At 34.1% G+C, this 24,724-nt stretch overlaps 1 protein-coding gene across 1 annotated transcript in view; it reads left to right on the top strand.

The window, feature by feature from the left end:
• LOC129942402 (uncharacterized) overlaps window positions 1-24,724 on the top strand; it is a 319,524-nt gene that overhangs the window by 289,898 nt on the left and 4,902 nt on the right. The window contains exons 4-6 of the mRNA XM_056051314.1: window positions 16,715-16,913; window positions 24,284-24,369; window positions 24,443-24,698. Coding sequence (XP_055907289.1) covers window positions 16,715-16,913; window positions 24,284-24,369; window positions 24,443-24,698 — 541 coding nt within the window. The remainder of the gene's footprint in view (window positions 1-16,714; window positions 16,914-24,283; window positions 24,370-24,442; window positions 24,699-24,724) is intronic.

Genomic DNA, 24,724 nt, shown 5'->3' with positions numbered 1-24,724 from the left:
GAACAACTTTTTGGTAATGTAAATTTTTGATCTCGGGAAATAAACTATTGAACAGTTGGTTAGTAAAGAAATTTCGATTAGAAAAAGAATAAGATAAAGTTCTATATATATTTCCTCATCCGACTCCCGATTCATTGAGGATCAGCCTGATATATTGCGTTCTTCAATTATTTGCGGTCTCTTGCAAGCTCCCTCAAATCAGCAAAACCAAGCGGTCTTTTGTCAATAACCTCCTGGTGTTTGTTCGGTGTACTATCGTGCGTCGTTCAATTTTTGTTTAGGATTATTGTGAAAACTTGGTCTATCGTTAATCTTTCTGGCCTGAAGCCACACTGGTACGTGCCGATAATAGTGTTACAGAAAAGTTAAAGATGCTCACATAATACGTTGGATAAGGTCTGTAGATTCCTTTGAGCATAGATATACTTCTGTAATTTTTTGCAGGACAAAGGATCACCATTTTTGTAAATTTAATTTTTGACCGTTCTTACGCTGAAAATTATGATCTATTATTTATTCCAGTTTTTTTTTTGTGACACCAAAAAGTTAACTCCGGAATTCACCTCTTATCTACACTTATAAGGACTTTAAAAATATAAGTATAGTGTTTTTCCAGTTCTCAGTAATGAAACAAACCCATGTTGTAAAAGCCACCTTAAGTACAAAATCTAAATCGGTTGGCTTAGATGGTATTTATCCACTATTTGTAAAAATGCTTCACCCAAATATTCTATCCGTTTTAACACTCAATCATTTTTACATCATGCTTTCCTTCGGTGTGGAAGTTCGCGAAAGTTATTCCCGTTCTCTTAACTCCGGATACTTGACTTTCTCCATTTAAATATAGACCTATTTCCATTTGGTCATACTTTTTTGGAAAAATTTCTTCACTTTCAACTTTCCGGTTTCTTGGTTAAAGGTTGCCTATCTGCTTTGCTAAAAGTATCAGATGATATTGAAACTTCTATTAGCAACTTTTGTAATCTTGATGGACTTCTCTAAAGCTTTCGATAACTTTTGACACACGCTCTTTGTATGAAAACTTAAAAGTTTCTTTAATTTCTACTAAATTGAAAAAATCGTGCTTACACGCAGTAAAGCAATTAGTGTTTTAGAATGAAAATTCTAGCTTATAATTCAAAAATATATTGATTGGAGTTCCTCAGGGATCTATATTGGGTCCACTTCTTTTTAATTTATATATGAATGATCTATTTCAAAGTATTAGAGAAGCTAATTTGCATCTGGATCTGGATTGAAGCAACATCCCAATTGCTTCGCTAGAAAATACTTCTGGGGATCTGGTTTAACATGAAAAGACGCTTAGATGGGATGATGATCATCTTATGTAATGAGTATAGTAGGGAAAGTGTACGGGTGCTTTAAAAATAGGAGAGCATTATACGCCCTTTCTTAGTAATTTAGGCAAGTCAGAGCTCTTATAGTTTCTATTACTAAGCATGGCTTCAAAATTACTTATTTCAGTTCTGAAAGTACAAACACAAATTTAAAGTTGCATTTAACAATATTTACCGTTACTTTTATAACCTTAAGAGCCATGAGGGTAATTTAGGTACATATAAAAGATTTAGTTGTCTAAGGCTTTTGCACTTAAATAAAAAATTAAGAACCGAAATACATTTATGAAAAAAATAAGATTCACTGTGTTTTCAAATTCATTAAAACGTCAGTTTTTCGTGGGTGGAAAAGAAGTTTACTAGAATAAAATTTACTTAAAATGTAATTAATTTTCTTTTTTTCATTGTTTAAATAACTTTCAAAGAATATTTTTGGAACTTAAAAGATTTAGTAATCTTAAGTAATTGGCTTAAATTTTTTGAATGAAATGAAATAAAATGTAGCAACAGTCTTCTTTGTCACAATAAAAGTAAATTTTCTTGTATCAAAATTTAATAAAATATAAAGATATAACAAAATTATTAAATAAAAGAAGCATGTTATTAATAATTTTGTAATAGGAGATCAAACATCTTAAATTGAAAATAATAATGTGGCCAAAATGCGTTAAAAAATCGCTTATACGTCCTGGTTTACTTTGTGGAAAAACTCATCTGTGTGCTAAACTGCTTAAAAAAATCAATATAAATCCCAATTCAAATAATTTCCAAAATTTCATGATAATTTCTAAAAAAATATGTCCGATTTCTTTCCTTCAAAACTCCAATTTCGATATTTATGAGATGACAGATTCAATAGAAAGATAATACACTCCACATTCCCATGAATACCCTTCGTTCGTAATAAATTCAATAAAATAATCCAAAAATCCTGACAGAAAATAGAATCTTCAATATTTGATTGTCCTTGTTCTTATAGCAGCAACCAACTCCAACAGGTTCATCAAAAAGTAAAGTATCTTTCTTTCTCTCTCGAAAATCCACCAATTCTTTAATAGAAAACCATCTTGTGAACATCAAAAGACGCATCACGTGCTATAAACTGAAGCAAGCTCATAAAAAAAGGACACGACGAAGAAGACGAAGGCAAAAAGAAGACAAGACACAGACGTTCCATCATCCTTCATCGGATTTCTAATCTTTATTCTTTCAACGCATTCATCCAAACGATAAATCCTTGTTTTTAGTTTCTTTTTCTTTTCCCTATTTATTTTATTCTGTAGCATTTCTGTCGATATCCAGTCATCGTCTTCGTCATCGTCGTCGGCTTCTTCTACGTCGCTTCTTGTCCGTCGGCATCGTCATCATTGACATCATTGTCTTCTTCTACTTTTTTGCCAGATTGAGGGCAAATTTTTCAATGCAGTCTTGAAAGTAGACAACCTGATGCACTCGAGGAATTTCAATAAATTCCAAATCGATAACTCCGATGACGGGATGATGTAGGATATATGTGTGCATCGAGCTAAGAGACTTATTTTTTATTTCAATTAGAGCTACGAGTATCAAGAATCATTGACTTGTAATGATCCAAGATACATAAATTGAATAAAATTGGAAAAAAGAAGAAGACAAAATCTGTCAACCACCCTCACTCAATTGAACAGGAAACACCCTTATCAAAAAAAGTCATCAAAAGTATCTGTCAGAGTTTTCCCTAGTTAGGAATTTTTATTAAATAGTTTCAAAAATTCCAACTTTAGAGAAGGTGGAAAAACGAATCTTTATTATAGTGCTTTAAGTTTTCATAAACCTCCTCGGCACATGTGCTAAATAATTTGTTTGCGAATACGAAAGAATGTTTACTTTATTTATATAAACCCACCAATGACGCCGCCGCCAGGGAACGATATTGCCAAGAACGTATATTATCGCATAAACCCAATTATTACAAAGGCAATAAGAAGTTCTGTAAATAAATTTTATTTTATGAGGAACAAGTAAACATAGACTGAAAAAAATACTTAAGCTTGTATTGTGTAAAATTTTAAAGTAATTTTGTAAGCTCTAAAATGATTTTCTTAAACATTTAAAACAAAGTTTTATTTCAAAAGTTTAAGACAAAAGAAACGATGTCGATGATATGTACCGAACAGTAGATCGAATTTTTACCTTGATTTGGAAATAGTTAGATTACTGCCCTTCAAATTTTTCAAAAAATTTGATGAAGTTAAGCATTAGGTTCTCTTTTTCAAAATGCGTTTCTTCAGTTTTGACGATTTCGTCCTTCGGATCATTCAATACAAACAGTATTCGATGGGTTCAAGTCTGAAAACCATAATATAAATGCTGGTGTGCCCCAGGGCTCTGTCCTGTCTCCTATCCTTTTTCTTCTTTCTATAAATGATCTCTATTCTGAAGCTTTTAATACATATTCGCGCTTACGTTAGTACCTTTGGCTGTTCTAATTCACAACCATTCTCTTTTTATGTAAACCTTTAACGACAATGTATGATAAGCTCACTAAATTCTGACTTTGATTGCATAATTAAATGAGAAATCAGAAATCTAGTAAAATGTAATGCGTCGAAAACGCAATTCTGCCTTATGTGGTTTAAGCATAGTTTACTTTTGCCTTTATCCAAGGGTGTTACTTGGATCAAGGACATAAAAATCTCGACATTCTCGATATATCTCCAACTCTTTTAAAAGATCACTTACGCGATCTCACGATGTATGAGTTTCCTAAGATGCTGCAAGAAAAATGTGTTTTCGTCTGAATTGGTTGTTGTATATAAGACGACCAATATTCGAGTAAAATTTGACTGGTAATGATATCATCGTTACGTTTTATGATTCTCCCTCTTTTACCATTATTTAAAAGGATATAGTCAATTACATTTCTCGCATGAAAGAATTCAACTTTAATACTCGATTCTCCAAGAATGTTCCCAATCGTACTGTCAAGTTCAGGGATGCGTTCTTAAGCAGTACTACACGAATGTGGAATGTTTTAATGTACTGTGGCTTTCTTTGTCATTTCAACATTCAGGAACTCAAAACCCTCCAATTTTCTTAGTAATGCAATAGTTTTAAGTTGCGTAGTTTCAAAAAATGGCAGCTCCAAGATAGACAGTTGGTCAAATGTCAGCCTATTCAATATGAAACTTGTTATTGGAAAACCCTTTGTTATAAACGTACGTAATTTCAAGAATATAGAAGATCACAAAAATACAATTGACTACTAGGATTGAGGTAGACAAGAAATTTTCATCTCGACTTTTGTAATAGCAGCCTGTGTTTCAAGTTGATTTTCATCTTCATATAGAAAATATGCTTAAATTTGACTTGATATATTTTTCAGTGTAAATAAACTGAAACTCTACCAATAGCTTTACTTTATGATTAAATAATTGTTGCAATATCAATATACGCGTTCATAATGTACAGTGTACATATAATTGTGTACTTTGTATATATTTAGTACTCGTACCTGTTCTCGACACACAAAAATATGTTTGCTGAGTTTTATAGCTGCCATGGAAAATATTTACAACTCTATTTGATAACACAGCACGAGTATCTAGTATATTATGCAGAGGTAAAATAATATAAGCTACGTACGTAGGTCATGTGGGTTCTGTCGATAAACTTTGAAATATTATGTTTTTACGTACATATGCCTACGAATATAGATTCAGTTTATTGGATAAAACTGTTGCTGTACGGTATTGGAAATAAAAGGTTTCGTGAAGGCTTGGAAGTTCATGTCATACACACATATAGGAATTAATATATTGTGCAAATTTAATCACAAAATTACATTCAAATGGTATGAAGTTATATTTATTTTCAATTAAATTCAATTTATTAGATTGAAATCAAGTAATTTTGAAATTATTTTATTTATTTATCTAAAAAAAAGTTAATTACTTCCTCCTTTCACATACTTAAGAATTTCTTACCTTGCATTTAATATGAAATGAAACAGTTACACCTTAGCTAAAGAATTCCAAATAATAAAAATACATATTTCTGTAAAGATTTGACTAAAAGATAAATTATGAAAATAAAATCGGCAAAATAACACGTATACGCCTCAGTGTACATAATTAAATTTAATTTCTTTATTCATGGATGGTTTATTTGAAAACTTAAAATTGGATTTTGACAACTTTAAATAACTGTCAGTCAGGATTTAAAAAAAAACAATGTAAATTTTGTATATTTAAGGAAAATGGATAAAAAGCCTAAGCTCGTTGTAAGTAGGGATAAGATTTAGAGTAACACGATTTAAGTTAAAGCGAATTAACGATTTTCCACAAACTTAAAAAAAGTCCCATCGAAAATGTTTAAAAGAATTTACATCACAATTATTGATATATGATTCCAATTAGTTAATTCTAGGGTCAAACAGAGGATACCACAATAGAAGTTTAAAACCAGGGAGGATAGAATTTGCTTGTGATAAGTTAGGATGCGCTGGACAAATTACTGGTATTGATTTTTAAAAATTTTGAATTGATGAGATCGACTTTATGCATTCCATTATTGTTATTTGTGAGTTGTAAGCAAAAAGCTTGCCTAGAAGAGCGATACAAAAAAAGAATTGTTCTGTTTTCGAATAAGAAAGATTTGAAAAATGGTCAGTTATGTTCTAAGGCTTCCAAATTTAAAACATAACCAAAATAGACATTGAAAATTATAAAACGCGAATTAACTTTTCCAAAATAATGAGAAGCCGATGTTGCCTCATGCGTCTGAAAAGTAAAACTCTTGAAACCCGGTTATCCGGTGCACTGATCAAGTACAGAGTTAACGGATAGTCAAGTAAACGTGTATTCGAAATTGTCGGATCTTAATTTATGTGGTTGAAATTAACCATTTGTAATATTGGGATATTTGGAAATGATTATTTTGTGAATCACCCTATGTTTACAGGCTGATGTATGCTCGTCGGAAGCAGGGTCTTACTTAAGAAGGTAGTGAACATTTTTGTATAGAGGTTATTTCTTTATTATGACTCTGACTTTAACTCAGTCATCGATAGTCTGCTAAATTGTCACAAGCGCGGATTTTTGGTGGTTGCTTCCTTCATTGGTCTTCTTTTTTTCTTCTCCTACTTTTCTTCTGATTCGGTCGCCTAGGTTGTTCTTGGCAAATATCGGGCATCATATGAAGGTCGAGGAATATTCCAACGTAATAGGTAAAACATATATCTAGAAAGCCATTTTCTAATTCTTTCTAGTCTATTTGAGTGAATGAGATAAAAAGGATTCCATATAATGCAGCCATATTCCAAAATAGACATGACGTATGAGAAATACAGGTTCTTAAAAGTGAAGAGATCCTTAAATTCCTTTGAATTTCTTCTAATAAATCCTAGCATTGATTTGGCTACTATAGATAGTCAATGGACAACGTCCTAGTCACTGATAAAGCTTCGGTTCCCGTCGATCACCGAAATGAAGCATCAGTGAGCGTGGTTAGTAGAAATCATAAGAAATTGTGAATGAACAAGAACATTGAAAAGTAGAAGAAACAATAAAGGACCCAGATGACTTCCTTGGGAGAACCGGATGTAACCTTAATAGCATTAGAAAGCCTATTGCCAATTGGGTTCGATCACTCAGATACGACTCAAACCATTTCAATAGATTAGAGTGAAAACCATACCCCCAAGCTTTCGAAGCAAATTATGATGATCAACTCTATGGAATGCTTTGGCAAAATCAGTATAAATCCCTGAAAACCTTTCGCCATTGTTGTAAGCGCAAAATTAGAAAAAATTATAAGATTTGTGTAAGTAGATCTACAACTTACAAAACTATGTTGCGTTGGAGAGATCACTTCTTTTAATAAAAGTATAAGTTTCTTATAAATCAAATTTCCGAAAAATATTGAGATAGCTGATATTTTACAAATTAGACGATAGTTTTGGGCATAATTTTTTGAACCTGCTTTGTAAATAGGAAATATAAATGAATTTTTCCAACTTTTAAGAAATATGTCTGAGTCAATAGAACGGTTAAATATAATGCTAAGTGGTAAAGCAATTGCCTGTGCGGTATTTTTAAAAAGTATTGGTGGAAACCATCAAATCCTGATTTTTAACTAAAGTCAGCATGTTTAACTCTACTTTACTTTGGGCCAAATCAAAAGCTCTAGTAATGAGATTCCTTTAAAGTTTTACTTTCAATAGACCAATCAACCAAAGTATGCAACAAAACTAGCTGTAAATTGGTCTCTGGCTAAAAGGGTAGATTTGTTATAGAATGATCTAAACAGTCTTCAAACTTAAACACTATTAAAAACAATGACGAAAGTGTCTCGATGAATACCAATTACTAAACAGAACTGCTTAAAATTGATTTCTGTTGAAAGATATCGATGTCATGTCGAATTTCATTTTCTTCCTAGCCATTTTTTTAATCAGATTTGTATTATTTAGAATTATTCAGTTTGAAACATAGTTGACGGAAACATAAAAACACAACATTCATCATAATCTTTTACTAAGTATTTCGAGTCTATAGGAACATTGTTGTTCAGCGATTATAAAGAGTTTCCAAATAAAGACGTGGCAACTTTCTTTGTAAATAAAACACCAAACATTTGGATTATTTCACAAGCTTTAGTATCGGCTTAAAATAGAATTCAAAACATTAATGAAAGAACTCAACTCATTGCCGAAATATTTGCAGCGACCGATGTGATGACTTGACGTTGCCCAAAAGGTAATGATCTAATCAGCGGCTAATTAACTAGCCAATTTCTTGAGATAAAACGCTCATCAAACTTAATCTTCAATAAGTTTATTGTGTGCTGTGTAGCATCCTGTTGAAACCACATATAGTTCAATTTCATATCGGTAATGATGGCGCGATAACGCTGGCCATTCACAGTAACCTAACGATCATTATTGCACCGGTCCAATTACGCATATTTTGATCTTTGACAAACTCTTTGAGCCAAAATGAACTTCGTCACTAAAAATGAATTTGCCATGAAAATTCATCATCTTGGCGCATCTTCTCCAGAATCCAATTAAAGAATGACATCGCAATAATTAATCTATAGGTTTTAATTCTATAATCAGCTTAGTCTTGTATGGCTGTAAACCAAGACCCTTAAATCGAAAACGCCATAATAAGGTCTAAGCAATGACCAATTCCTAAGAAAGCCGTGAAAATTACCGAATTTGGTTGTAAAAATATGTATAATTTTGTGACGTTTCTTGAACGTGTATTTTATCACGATGAAAATGTTGATTTTACTGAATAAATTAACATTGACAGTTCGATGATAAAAGAAAGGGTGCGTTCACCCTTCACCGTTCAAAGCTGTCAAGTTCTTATTGAAAACCCCTATACAATTTAATCACACCTTACTTTTACAATTATGAACAAATTAATAGTTATTGATTTGTGTGCAGGTTAAGGGGGGCATTATTTTATTAATGTATGTCCTTAAAAACCCGACAACCTTTTTGATGAACTCATAACTGACAGTTCAACATATTTTAGATGTGTTCACTTTGGAAAAATTGTAACAAGAACACGACATTTTATAAATATTTAATATTCAATATGACTTTTATGACACTAAAGAAATCGTTTTTCAAATTGAATCCAACATGCAACATCTTAAGGTATAGCTCCAAAGAAATACTTGTAACTCGTGATTCAAATGAAAAATTATCCTGGTCTAGACAGACATACCCAAGTTCTTTTCTATTTAACAACAATATTGCATGTTCTTCCACCAAAAAAAGCTCATCAATCTTTTCATCATACCACAAAAGTAGTCAAATATTTATCTACTAAATGGCATCTACTTAAAACAACACACACAGAAATGGAAATAGTAAAATAATAAAAAAAAGAAATCCAAATTAAATTAAATTAATGTAGTAAAGTTTTGAAGAAGACAAATCATAAAATACAAACTTTGTTCATATATAATTTGTATTATGTGCTTCCCCAAGGATTACAAGGATATTGTCATAAACTAAACTCAAACTCAAAGTCAGTCCGTAGCACACAAAATGCAAATTCATTTAGGAAGAAATTCAATTTTCTTCATATGCAAACATAGAAATTTCCCGAAGGACGAAAATGAAATATAATGTTCTCTCTATTTCATATCATAGAGAACATCATTAATTTCTGTCCTTCATCCAAAAAAAAAAAGAAAAACGAGACACTTTACAAGGAATTTTAACAATAGCTTCATTTATTTATTCTTTTATCTGGAATCTACTTTTTCTTTTGAAGAATTCTTAGCCGACAATCTTTCTTGTAAATCAATTAAGAAATGCTTTTATTATTAATTCGCTTAAAAGACAATAAGGAATTACAAAGAAAATCCCATTCCTGATTGTGGCCCAAGATCACACACCCATTAAATCTGAAAAAGAATTTAAACTTACAAAAAGGACCTTCAAGTATTTCGTTGACCATTTTTTCAACAATATCCATCAAAATCCAAGTCGATAAAGAAACAACAACGACAAAAGCTATAAAATTTATTTTAAGCGCCTCTTAAAAGTGCACATCCATTCCAATAAAACTTAATACTTTATTGGCTGCATCATTTGTAAAGCAATGCCCAATGTGACAGGTTGATAATAATCAGATAATCACTAAAAAAGAATTGTACCGCATTGAATTTCAAGTATTTTATCTTTTGTGTTTTGTTTGCTTAACAAGAACACAAATATAATAAGGAAATTCATCAAGATGTAAGCTGAAGATTTATTAAACTCATAGAATGCTTAACGTGTCCTACGTGCTTCTTTATGTTCGAAATGGAAAGGCTTAATGTACTGTCCTTCTTATGCAAATTCTCTAGGTTGTGTTTTCTATAACATCATGTCGGCGGCGCTGTGAGTTCGTTCCTCTTTTATTTTTGAATAGTTAAGAGGGTAGAGTTGCCGACATCTAGCAAAAGCTGATACTTTTATTAGGTCCCAACCTTTAAGAATTTAAAAAAAAAGATGGTACTTGCTCTCAAAGTGACGAAAAACAATATACATATATGATGCAAAACAAAACACATTTCTCCTCTCTTCTTTTTAATATTGTTTGTATCCAACTTCTAAGACTTTTGATATCCTTTCTAAGGCCGCACTACATGAATGTGTGATGTTTTAGCCAGCATTTACATTGGGAAACATTGCCAATTTTCATTGATGTCTCCTCTATTTCCTGATTACTTACTGACTTAAGGTGGCGTTGCAGTCCTGTGTGAACTAGAACATCACCCACAAACTATAACATCTACCTCGGTACCTAGGTACCTAGTCTTCAGTTGCGCACTCCAAGTTGGGTGCGGACCACTAGTCGTGAATTCGAAGACTTTTCAGGCCGTAGAATTGGTTTCCACGTGCTCGTCGTAGAGCTCGTCGTTCCATCTTTTCCTCCACTTACCTTCTATGCATATGCGACCGTAGATCACGCGAATAACATTTCTCTCGAAACAATTCAAGATGATTTAATCCGCTTTTGTCATAGTTCAAACTTTTACACCGTATAGCAGGATGATTAAAGTCTTATATAGCGACACTTTAGTTGCTCGAGAGAGGGCCTCACTACTCATTTGCTTTCTTAGCCCAAGGAAACAGCGGTAAGGAATAGAAATTCTTCGTTTGATCTCATCGCTGCTATTACTTTCAGCAGAGCCCAGTTAGACAAAGTCCTTAACTACATCAAAGTTAGTGTTTTCGATAGTAACGTTTTGACCAAGACTTCGCTATTGTAGGCCCTTTCAATTATGACAAAATACACTATGTGTTGCCCTCATTAACAATTAAACCCACTTTTGCCGCCTCAGCCTTAATTAATACTCACAAAACTTCTTGGACAGACTTTTTTTTAAGCTCTGCAATCTTCATTTAAGGACGATCCCCTTTTTCGACATCAAAATGCTGTTTCCAGCCTTTATGGAGTAGCGCAAAATTCTCCATGTTCATCCTTCAGAAACGGAAAAGTTTACCATGAATGCCAACACATGAGACATGACTCTTTCCAGTTGGTCCCTGTTGATCTCGTTGAAAAGACGGTGTATGTCGATTTGATGCTCTTGGGTTTTTTCCAGGATCTGTCGTAATTTGATTATTTGATCGACTGTGGAGTGTGGACTTTCCTGGTCTAAAACCACACTGATAAGGACCAATCTTGACGATTGGCTTGAGACGTTTACATATAACTGCATAAAAGATTTTCTGAGCAATGTTAAGGAGTTGGTGAAGATAAGAGAGTCTCCTTTTTCTGTGTCTGGTTTCTTATTATATAAAATGCCGAACAGCTTTGCACCCCACTTATAAAGCATAGAGATTCTTTCTTCAGCCGCACGACACGAATGTAAAATGCTTTTTCTGGCTTTATAGTTCCCAATGTGCATCGATATTATCTATATTTTCTGATTGCTGTTTCAAAACATTATAAGTGCATTCATTAACCTATTGAATAAAAATGTCCCTCTTAATGTTTAACTTTCTCGAATATTGGGAATCCTTATAATGCTTAAAACTTTCCCTCAGATTAACTTTCTGTCGGGAAAAAATGTCTACGGAAAATAGAGCTATAATTATTGAAAAGTTCTGTTTGAAGCGAATTTATTTCCAATTAAAGAAAAATTCCTAGGGAAATACAATTTCCAAGGAGATTCACGATAGACCCCCTTATTTATAAAAACCTGCGACAACCCAGACGCCAAACTCTACCTCTCGAACTATATGAACTTCCTTTATGATGAATGTTTATTCTAAGTAATCATCAGCACCCAGGTGGAAGTAGACAAGGAGGAACGACGAACGACAGACGACATCAGCAAGCCCACCCAGAAGACGGACGACCCGACCATGGTACACAGTCTTGCTCTTATATCCGGATTTTGCTTAAGTCATATCCGGCACTCAGTAGGAGGACATTTTATATTATTTACCTACCAACGCGACATCATGGGAGGTTTATACAAATTCTTATTCTTCTTCTTTTTTTAAATTATTTTTTTACATATTGTTGTTGTTAAATTACACATGTCATGTGGGAACATCTTCCTTATTGTCCTTGGCAATAAAACAATAAGAAATAGTCAGCGTCACGTCGTCGTGCGTCGGTCGTGTAGTCGAATTGGTTGACTTGACTCGACTCTCAGTGGTATTGTCGCTGCAGTCGAAATTAGTCTTGGAATGGATGACAGAAGAAAAAAAAAACAAAAACAAACAGAACTTGAAATGCCAAGTGTCATGTTGCTTGTCATTTTGTAAATTGTAATTTAAATGCGAGGGTTGCTGGCCTAGGCATCCTTTTTTTTCCTTTTTCTTATTTTTTCTTTTGCTATTTTACTTTGTAGTTATGCCTGCTTTGCTTTTGATAATTGCCTATTGTGAATGTGTGAACTTTTTCTCGCGCTATATAAGGTGAGAGATTGGAGGAGGACTAAAGCAATGTGAACACTCTTCTATTTGAACTTTGACACTTTTTATTTTCTTTTTCTTTTGTCCTTTGTTTGAAATTAATTTTGAAAGCAAAATAAAAAAAAATTATGAAGCAACGACACGAAATTCATTGAAGTTTAATTGCAAATTTAGTCGACAGAAAGAAAAAAGGAGAAAGATGTTATTTCGTTGGGCGCCATTTTTAGAATTTAAATTAAAGTCTACATAAAGTAGGATAGGTAAGTAAGCGCTGTTGATTTTAAACGACAAATCTCATAGAAAAGTTAAACAGAAGTACTTTTCATTCTATTCGATGAGCTCAATTAAAATTTGTAGCAGGTTTATTTGAAAAGGATCTTTTTGTGGCTCTTGGATCCTACGAAAGTCTAGAAGTGTCAAATCATTGACTCTTATTAATTTGCCTATCTGTTTTAAATGATACGTGATGATTGTTTTCATCATTAGGAAAAAAGACGATGTTTTACTAGTGCCAAAATTACTGCTGGTAAATTAGTGGATCTACATTAGATCTTGATAATTCGAATTCACAAGAATTTAACAAACTACCAATTACTTACTTACTAACTTACTTAGGTCCTCAGACCTGTTAAGTATGTTAAGAACCAATTACGGGGCATAGGGCCTCTTCTACGCCTATGCGGTACGGTTTCCGGAGATGTGTTTCAGGTCTCTCCAACTTGCCTAGTGACGCTGAGTCCGACTCGACTTTCCTGCGCCTTGTGCTTCTCGGTCGTCCAGCTCTTCTTACTTCTTGTGTGAAGGGATTCCATTGCCTTGCTTGGCCTGCAATGCAGTCGTTACGTTTTCGAAACGTACATATGTCCAATCCATTGCCACTTACGCCTTCGTATTATAGAGTCTATAGGTTCCTGACCTGTCCTTCTATGAAGGACCTCGTTTAAAATACTGTTTGGCCAGAAAATCCTTAAGATGCTACAAAGACATCTATTCACGAAGGTTTGCAGCTTTCTTGTAATAGCTGAAGTAACCTTTCAAGTGCGGCACACATACAGAAGCACTGAATTGACATTTGTGCGAAACAGTCGTAGCTTTGTTTTTAAGCTGATACAGTTCTTCCTCCAAATTTTCGACAGCATACCGAACGCCGCTTTTGTTTTGCCGATTCGACAGATGACGTCTTGTTCGAGTCCGCCTTCGATGGAGACGATACTTGCAAAGTATTGAAAGATCTCCACTTTTTCCACCGGTTGCGAGGAAATATCATTTTTGTTTTACCGGAATTAATTTTAAGCCCACAATTTCTGCTTCTCTCTCCATACTTGTTGTCATTTAATGGAGATCCATGATCCTGTGAGAAAGTAAGCAAACATAGTCCGCGTAATACAAATGCTTTAAATAGGATGTCAAAGTCTATTGGATCCGTCCGCTACCTGACAAAGATGCGTGCAGTACATCGCTTATCACCAACAAAATCAATATTGGCGTCAGAATACAGCTCTGTCTGACTCCGCTACTGATTTTAAAATCATCTGACAACGTACCATCGTGCAGAACGTGACACTTGGTTCCATCATATGTTTCTTTAATAATACCAATTAATTTTTCTGGGATGCCTCTCCTCCTCAAAGCTAACCAGATGTACTCCCTGTTAACGCTATCAAAGGCCTAATCGAAGTCGATGAACAGCAGGTGTAGTGGTGATCGATATTGCACTGTTGACCAACTACTTACTTTACTTATCCGACTCCCGATTTTGAGGGTTTTAGTCTGAAATATCGCGTTCTTCCATTCTTTGCGGTCCCTTGTGAGACCAAGCGCTCTTAGGTTAGTAATCACCTGATCTTTGAAGTGGAGGTTCGGCCTTCGTATCGAACCTGGGTTCTGAGATTCAAGGACTTTCTTTGCGTTGGAGCCTTGTTGTCCATTCGGTCGATGTGGCCGCTCCAGTGTATTTTAGAAATATTTATACAGCTCGAAAAGTTCACGATTGAATCTTCTCCATTCACCCTTTTCGCCTATAGGACCAAATTTACGTCGAAGAATTTTTTTCCCGAAAGTGCTCAGAATCAATTCTCCTTTTTTAATTTAAGTGAAGTATTTGGCGCCGTAGAGTAGAACTAGAAAAACTTAGGGTTTTGTATAATGTGCACTTTGTCTTTCAAAAAAAGAGTTTTGAACCTATTTGCCAAACCAAAGTAGAAGCGTTCCAACGCAGTCCCAAGCGATTATACCGTCCTGGTATGTGTCTAATTGAACCTCGGACAAACCTAGCCTTGTGCCTAGTAATGCAAAGTAATTTGTAATCTAACGATTACGATTTAAAGAAAATAAAATTGGTTACAAATTGGTGTTTAAAAACTCTAAACCCATGTTTATTCACTTTCTTTGGCAATAACCCTGTACGTACACTAATAGTCTTACTCAGCCTATTGCAAAAAAGAATCACAACAATGAATGACAACTAAAAAGACCCGTTCACGAGTCAATTCCCTACTAGACACTTCTAGCAGCAGATCCACAAGTGTTATGCTTTTATCTTTATGAATGGTCTCTTGTCCAAAACTATTTATTCAAATATATAGAACCATGCATGCAGCTCTAAAAACGATGAAAAAACCCGGTTGCAACCACGAAAACATTAAGTATCAAAACTTTTATGGACAAAACAACTCAAGAATCTTCAATTATATATCAGAAGCATTTCCGCTAGGAATACTCATAAGTTTACCCTTGAGCTTAATGTTGAAGGAGACCAATTCTCTTATCACACAAATATGGAATTCCTTACTCAACTCATAAATTTTCAGCATTTATTTTAAACTGCAGCACTTACTTAAGGCATAATTTTGTTTATAAACTTTTGTTAAATAGTTTCCCATCAATATCAAAAGACTCCCATGACCCTTAGTTAAATTCATTTAATTCGATTTATCAACAGCAAGTATTTGCATATTTATGAGCTTCAAGTAAAATTTCTTCCAAGCTGTAAGTATTCAAAAATGAATTTTCCTTACATTTCAAAACCTCATAATCCTCTTTAGCAAAACAATTCTAATCTCTTCTGAGTATTTCTCCTATCTAATTCTAATTGGATGTACATTTGTTTCTATTTACATATCTACCACAGAAGATACCTTAGAAAATTTGCAGTTAAATTTGACCATGAGGTCTACCATTTGATCCCAACGGGCTTATTCCATGTAATCCCGCGTATAGTTAAATTCAAAAATCCCCATTTGTCCTCCTCTGATGTTTGAAACAAGATTAATGTATAAATGTCATTAAATGCAACCAAAACTCACACCACTCAAATGTCAGTGTCAATCCAATCCAATTGAATGAATTTAACTTCTAGATATAACACCTGTTGAAAATAGCGTTCGTTCTCTGTTATAGTCAAGACAATTGCATGCAACAAAGCCATTTAAGTGGCACTCCATCTACTCAAAGAAGCAACCTTCACTATTTTTTATTTTTAAGAGAAGGCGGTAACAGGCGGTAGTTGTTCTTTTCATCCTTTTGAACCTGAGCTTTACATTACACCTTTGCATTGGTGCACTTCCATTAACCATTTACTATTCACACGTAACCTGCAGCAGCAGCAGCTCAGCGAGAAAATCTTTTGTTAACCTTCCTTCTCTAGGGCATCTACTATGTGTACCTACCTATGCAGTCAGTCTGGACTGGAACTAAAGGAGGTGGTACATCACTGTCCTTCCATCTGACATTGATGGATAGATTAAGTAATAGCCATAGAAGCTACTGGTCTTATATGTTATCGCCTTAACAAATAGAAACGAAATTAAAAAAACAAAAAAAACTATCTTTACACATTTTTCTTTTCTTTCGTTTAACAAAAAAAAACACCCTGTCCTGACAGTTTTCAATTAATAAACTAACAAACTCTTTTTTTCTTATTTTCTCCTTTCAGCTTTATGGGTGTTTGCGTTCAAGAGGGACAACTCCATGCACTGACCGAGTACATTAATGGTGGTTCCTTGGAGCAATTATTAGCTAATAAGAATGAAGTATTAAGTCCTTCCCTTAAAATAAGACTGGCGCTTGGAATTGCCAAAGGCATGCAGTATTTGCATGAGGCTGGTATTTTTCACAGGGATCTAACTAGTAAGGTAAGTTGTTTATAATTATAATGTATACTGTACGTAACGTGCAGCTCTTTGTTGTTCCTTTTTTCCGTCCGTTGTTTATGTTTATAGCTATTAGTCATCGGGATTTAAGGAGGGAACTCTCTTTGTGGGAAGGATAGACTTATAATAAATTATATAAACTGGTAGACTCGTAACAATTGGCCTAGCTAATTGAAATCAAATTGGAGAAATTCTTAAATTTTTACAAAAACTGTTTTCAAGTTTTGAACAATCTTTTGTTGTTTTTATGAAATATCAAGGCATGCTCATGCGTATTTTGCAAACCAACATAAACTTCTTCGTATAGACAATTGCACTGATTGACAAGAGTTTGTTGATGTTCGTCAAATTCAAAATAATTTTTTTGAGATGGTGTGCCTGAGGTTTCTGTTTTGCCTACCATACTCTTTCTCGTTTTTATTCATGATTTGTTACCTGCAACTCCTTATCCCTTTTTTAGATTCTCAACTCTTCACAAATTGAGCAGAATTTAATGCTCCGAAAACTCAATGCTGCCTCATGTTTTTTGCCTCACAAATATGTACCGTTATTTCAACGGACTATGCTCTAGTGAAATAGCCAGTTGCATACATCCCTTTAACAAATGTTGACCATAACTATTGCTCTTATCAGTTTACCCTCTAGTCGAACTTCAGCCGTACAAAAATTAGTTCCTCAGATTTTCCTCGTAAGCTCATGCTGACACTTTGTCTCTGGTAGAATGGAGGTTCAGAATCCTTTGATTGGGTGCTTATTATATAAAAAAAACCTAAATGTCTTGAGCCACGACCGAGGGTGGCTCGATAAAAACTTAGCCTACAAAAGAAAAACGAACATTTTGAAAAAGTCTATTTATTTTTTCACCTCACCCAGCGATTCTCCAATTTCTTTTACCCGTCTAAAAATTAGGTTTTTTTCAAGGTCTGCAAAGGGGGCCTCCGTAGCCTCGTCATTCGATGAAAACTTCTGCCCGGCGAGTGAGTTTTTTAAGTCTAGAAATAAAAAGAAGTGGCACTTATCAAAATCTGGAGAGTACGGTAGTTCGTAACCCAATTCGAACAATTTGGCTGTGGTTAGGTGGAAGTATGAGCCGGTCCGTTGTCATTGTGGAAGAGCACTTTTTTCTTGGCCAAAAATTCGGTTTAAAAAAGCCCTGTGTTCGTTTTACCCTTCCCCAGGTAATAGATGTAGATACACTTTGTAAATCTCTGAAAACAGTGCCCTTACCTTTCCGGCCGATATGGCAGTCATTGTTCTCTTCCGATCACGTCTGCCGGTGACGTCCATTGACTGTTCCTAATCTCTCTGGCGTGTACCAGTGAATCCATATTTTATCCTCTGTCTCAACTCCTTCGGATTAAGCTTAAACAGCGTAAAACACTGCTCTGAATTGATGAGCAAAAGCGCACCTATTTCTCCGAAAACTTTCTCATACCCAAATTTCAGCTATTTCGAGTGCCTTCAATCGGCGCGCGGTCTGCCATTACGAAATCGTGGATTTTTTACGTTATCCTCCGTAGTAGCCATTTTCGTCACACCTGGGCGTTGCTCATCAAAAATCTATGGTAAGAGTCATTGTAGACAGCGTCCAAGTGTTCTTTGATTTCGTTGCTCGATTTCCCTTCTGAAAACAAGAATGGATTCACAGACCGATTTTTTTCTACTTCCGTTTTACTAAAATTTGCGGACATGTTTGTTTCTTGTTTGTTTTCGCGCGTTTAAAGCAATAGTTAGAACTCGATTTGGCTGAAATTTCGACGAGAATGTTTTAAACGATAGTAAACTAATCTTGCGCTAGTAACTATTATATTTACGGAAAGAAATAAAACACGCTTTATCTTTACTGATTGCACTCTTTATTACGACTGACTTAACACTAAGTCTTAACCTAAATTTTAAGATAAATTCACCACACAGGATATGCGCTAAGTGATTTAACGAAAGATTACAATCAGGGATGTCTATTATTTATGAACACAACATCCTCCTCTGCTTATTTTAAAACCTAATAGGTTTAAACATTATCTACTATATTCAAAAGTAATTCAAAAATTAAGATTAATTTAGTTTTAACATAGTTACAAAAAATTCAAAATAAAATTCATTCTCTTGTATTGAAACTAAATTAAATACATTATTATTTTTTTTTTTTTTTTTTTTTTTTTTTCAGGAAATTCAAAATAAATTAAATGTATTGAATTCATTTGTATTGTTTATACTTATAATAAGTTTTATTTTTTGATTGAAGTCTACCACTTCTTCTTACACCATCTAATATTTCAAATTTGTTTCTTAATTTCTTTTTTCTTTGAATAGTTTCTACTTGTTTATCTTTACAATTTGTGTCTTTTATTTTTATTTTATCTTCAATTGTATTTTTAGGAATTTTAGAATGCATATAATTATAATTAGGTTTTAAATTCAGTTTTCTTAATTGATTGACATGTACAATTTTAGTTTGATTTCCAATTCTTATTATGTATCGAATACAAGTTATTTTCTTAATAATAATACAATTAATCCATTTTTTATAATTTTTAATATGGTTTCTGTACATACAACTCTCCCCCACTTTATATGAAGGTAATTTATAATAGCTTTGATTTTCTATATTTTTTTCTTTTTTATATACAAAATTTGCTTTAGAATTATGTTTTAAATTAAATGAAACCTGTTTTTTATTATTAATTAAATCAAGTAAAACTTTAGGCTTAAATGAAAATAACATTTCTGATGGAGATGCTGTTGTAACAGAGTTCGGAGTGTTTCGGTGATGCATCAAAAATTTGGTGATATGTTCGCGCAAATCTACATTTTGTTTATAACACAACATATGTTTTTTTAAATTATTTTTAACAATCTGGACATGCCTTTCGGCCAAACCATTTGACTGCGGATGGTATGCAGGACTGTGAAGTAATTCAATTTTGTTTTTGTTACAAAATTGTTTAAATTCCCAAGAAGCAAAGGGTGGACCATTGTCCGTAACTATGGTTGCAGGTAAACCAAACACCGAAAAAATTGAGTTTAATTTTTGTATTAGGCTTTTAGCATTCGTTGAACTCATCTGTACAACGTCAAGATACTTGCTGTATGAATCTATTAAAATAAGAAACGTTTTACTTTGAAAGTAAAAGAAATCTAAATGGATTCTTTGAAACGGATACATAGTACTAGGCCATTTTGTTTTAACAATTTCTCTTGGAACGTTTCTAGTAGCTTGACATTCTTCACAAGATTCAATAAAGTCCTTAATTGATATGTCCAACTTTGGCCACCATAAATATGACCTAGCTGCTTTTTTCATTAAAACTATACCATCATGGTTTTCATGCAACAATTCTAAAACATGCATTTGTAAATCATTTGGAATTAATACTCTATCATTATAAAAAATACATCCATTCTCGATGCTAAGGAAATTTCTAAATTTATGATAAAGTTTAAGCTCGTTATCAACTTCTTTTGGCCAACCATTTTTTACAAAATTGAACACTTTACGAAGTATAGGGCTTTTCTTAGTCTGTACTTCAACTTTTTTTAAATCTATAGGCACCTTATTTATACAGTTAATTAAATTTATATTAATTGATTCAATATTTGTAGACTCGCTTACTGGCAACCTTGATAAAGCATCAACATTTGCTAAATATTTTGCAGGGCGATGAACTATTTTATATTGATACATGGACAATGTTACTGCCCATCTTTGTAACCGTGCCGCTGCAACGGCTGTTGTACATTTATTAGGGTTAAAAATCTCCTTTAATGCTTGATTGTCAGTCTGAATCGTAAACTCTTTTCCATAGAGATATTTAAAAAACTTTTTTACAGCAAACATGACCCCCAAGGCTTCGCGGTGAAGTTGCGAATAACCTCTTTCAGCATCTGATAAAGTGCTGCTAGCGAAAAGAACGGGTTTCTGAACACCGTCTATTAAATGCGCAAGTACTGCTCCTACGCCGTATGGACTTGCATCTGTAGAAACTATTATTGGTTTAAGGGGATCAAAAAGAGTTAAAACATTATTGTTTATAATTAATTTTTTGGAATTTTCAAATTCCTTATCACAATCTTGAGTCCACTTAAAAGGATTCTTTTTTTGTAGTAACTTATACATCAATTTCAATTCAGTCGATAAATTAGGAATAAACCTCCTATAATAATTAATTAATCCTAAGTACGACTGAAGTTCTTTCAAATTCTTAGGTGCTGGCGCATTTTTTATGGCATCGACTTTTTTCGGATTAGGCTTTACTATATTATGACTTAAAACATGCCCTAAATACTCAACTGAGGTTTGTAGAAATTTACATTTTTGCAGATTAATTTTAACTTTATGTTTGTTCAATCTATCCAAAACTAAATACAGTTTTTGTTGACAATCTTCTAAGGTTTTCCCTCCAATAATTATATCGTCAACGTATGCGAAGACGTTTTCAATACCTAATATAATTTGATCAATGGTTGATTGAAAAATTGCTGGTGCGCAGGCAACACCATAACTTAAACGCATGAATTGAAATAAACCCTTCATTGTGTTTATAGTAAGGAGCTCTCTTGAATCTTCTGTGAGTTCTAACTGCTGGTAAGCACCAGCTAAATCTAAGACACTAAAAAATGCGCAGTTTGAAAGGCTACCAAAAATGTCCTCTATATTTGCAAAAGCACAATGCTGCGTTTTTAAATGCTTATTAATTGTGACCTTGCAATCTATGCAAAGCCGAACGCTACCATCAGGTTTTGGGACGCACACTACTGGGGATGCCCATTTGCTGTGCTTTATTGGTATTAAAACTTTTTCCTGAACCAATCTATCTATTTCTTTGGACACAGCGTCTTTCAAACGAAACGGAACAGTGTACGCTTTGTGGAAGATTGGTTTACATTCATTTAAATGAATCTCTGCCTTATATCCAACAATCATCTGGTTTGGGTCATTAGAAACTACATTTGGATAACACTCTACAATTTTATTACTCACAGTATCATTGTGCGCCATATTAACTACGTTGACAAACCCTTTATCAAGTGCAATTTTGGATTTCCAATCTGGATACAATGACGAAAACCAGGTTCTTCCAAATAATGGCTTAAAATATGCGCCGTCCACCACAATCAACTCCAGCTCTCTTGTTACACCAGCAAACTCCACAGCAACAACAACTTTTCCTAAAACTGACAACTTGTGACCTGAAATAGTACTTAAATCGATATTACAATTTTTTAATTTTAAATGAATAAACTTAGCTCTATAATCTCTAGAATTTATTAATGAAACACTTGCTCCTGTATCCAGCTCCATTCTCAGCAACACACCTTCCACCTTGACCACCAACTCTGCAGCATCTTCTCCACGGATCGCATGTATACTATGCACTGGCTTAAATTGACGTCGTCGTCTCGATATTTTGTGATCGTTCTTATTAAAAAAACATATATTTGACATGTGGCCTTTTTTGCCACACTTGAAACACGATAAATACTTAACTGGACAGTCTTTATCATGATGAAACTTTCCACAGTGCGTACAATTCCTCGTTATCTGGCTTTTACCAGAATCATTACTTCGGCTGCGAACACGTGCTTCAATATTTTTCGATGATCTGTGCTTAATCGCGTTTACATATTTTTCTGCCGGCTGCATCGATCGCTGTTCTTTCTGTGACATTTCCATCGTCAGAGCTCTCTCACAACTTTTTTCGAATGATGTTGTTTCGTCTGCGAGCAGAACTTGTTGGATTTTCTCATTTCGTAGCCCCACGATGAATTTGTCTGTCAGAGCATCTTCCAAAGCAAGGTTTTTTAATTTTCCTGCATCGACTACTGAATCCATAATAAAATCACCGAACTTACAGGTTTCAGCCAGGTTTCGAAGTTTTATAATAAAATCGCTGACTGATTCTCCTTCTTCCTGCTTAGCCCTTTGAAATTTGAAGCGCTCCGCTCTTTTATTAAACTTTGGAGCGTAGTGTTGCTCCAATAAGCGTATTAAAACATCAAACGATTTTGTGCTCGGTAAGGCAGGTGCAGTCATGGACTTCAAGACTTTGTACACCTCACAGCCCACGAGGGTGATGAACACGGGTGTTTGTCGCTCTGATGCAATTTCATTTGCAATGAAATATTGCTGTACCCGATCTTTATAAGCATCGAAGTCTTCTCCGGGTACGAATTCACTTATACTTCCTACGTAAGACATTATTTTTTCAGGTTTTATATCCTTAACCTTTTTATCTTCTGTCATCTACAGGCTTTTTAAAATCACAATTGACCAATTGCTTGAATAGTAATCGAAATTTATTCGATGAATCGTAATTTATTTTAATTTTAAATGTATGTTGTGCAAGTTGTAAAATTTTAACTTTTTAAGAAATTTATAAATTTTCTTTTATCCTCGTCGCCATTTATTATATTTACGGAAAGAAATAAAACACGCTTTATCTTTACTGATTGCACTCTTTATTACGACTGACTTAACACTAAGTCTTAACCTAAATTTTAAGATAAATTCACCACACAGGATATGCGCTAAGTGATTTAACGAAAGATTACAATCAGGGATGTCTATTATTTATGAACACAACAGTAACGCCCTCTAAATAATTATAGAACTGCCTTCTTAATCTTACTTCTTAAACCTTGTTATCCTAAAAGTTTATGTTTGCTTTCTTTTCATCAACTAACGGTAAGACCCTTATTTCATCTAATTACCACAACCAAGCAGATCTTACTAACTTGCTTTGTCGACCTTACCGATGAGTACATCAATCCTGGCACACCCACGATCACTTTGGGGCCTTTTTAATTGTACATCTCAAACTTTCATGGTTGTTGGCCGAAGCACGCCGCCTGATTTCTTACTCCAAGGTTTAAGGTGTCATAGTGGACGCCACAAAGCCATAAAGTGTTCCGCAATGAACTTTCCGTGTGAGTTCTTTTTCGCTCATGCGTGCTACGGGCTTAGCCTACGGCCCTATCTTTGCGGCTACATCAGCTTTAAGGTATATTTCCTATAACTCATTAGTATATCTCCTCCTGAATTGTCTTTCCTCACAACGGGAATTCTTTTTCTCCGTAAGACTTTTCTCTCGCTCATGGATAAGAGGTTTAGGTTCCTTTGACTGACATAGGCTCGAATGCATGAGTCCATAGGCTTATACAGCAGCAAATTTGAAATTCATAGTGAAATTTTTCAACCAACCAGGTTTCCAATTTGCCAATTCCCAAAAAGGTCTTACCATTTATCTCTTCAACAAACAAAACCTACTGATCTTTTTTCTATCAATTTAGCTTTTTAGTTTTCATATTCCAAAATACGTGATTATTAACATCTATTTTCTTATTTTCAGAACGTTCTAATAAGAAAGCTACCTGATGGTCTTCTTGATGCTGTCGTTGGTGATTTTGGTTTAGCAGCGAAAATTCCTGACAAAGGGTAAGTTTCCTTGAATCCAATATACTTTATAAATCAATCATACTCATGTATATCTAAATATTTGTACTTTCAGTGTTAAAACACGACTTGACACAGTCGGTTCACCATATTGGGTAAGTCCAGAGTGCCTAAAAGGTCAATGGTACGACCAGACCAGTGATGTTTTCTCCTTTGGCATCATTTTGTGTGAAACAATTGCACGAATTGAAGCCGATCCGGATATAATGCCACGAACCGATTCCTTTGGTCTAGACTATTTGGCTTTTGTTGAATTGTGTCCGATGGACACACCACCTGTGTTTTTAAGACTGGCATTTTATTGTTGTATAGTAAGTTTAATCAAACTCAAAACCTC

This window comes from Eupeodes corollae, chromosome 1 (genome assembly GCF_945859685.1).
Source record: "Eupeodes corollae chromosome 1, idEupCoro1.1, whole genome shotgun sequence".
NCBI classification, from domain to species: Eukaryota; Metazoa; Arthropoda; class Insecta; order Diptera; family Syrphidae; genus Eupeodes; species Eupeodes corollae.
The sequence above is the reverse complement of the archived record's forward strand: the minus strand, read 5'-3'. Positions and strand labels throughout refer to the sequence as shown.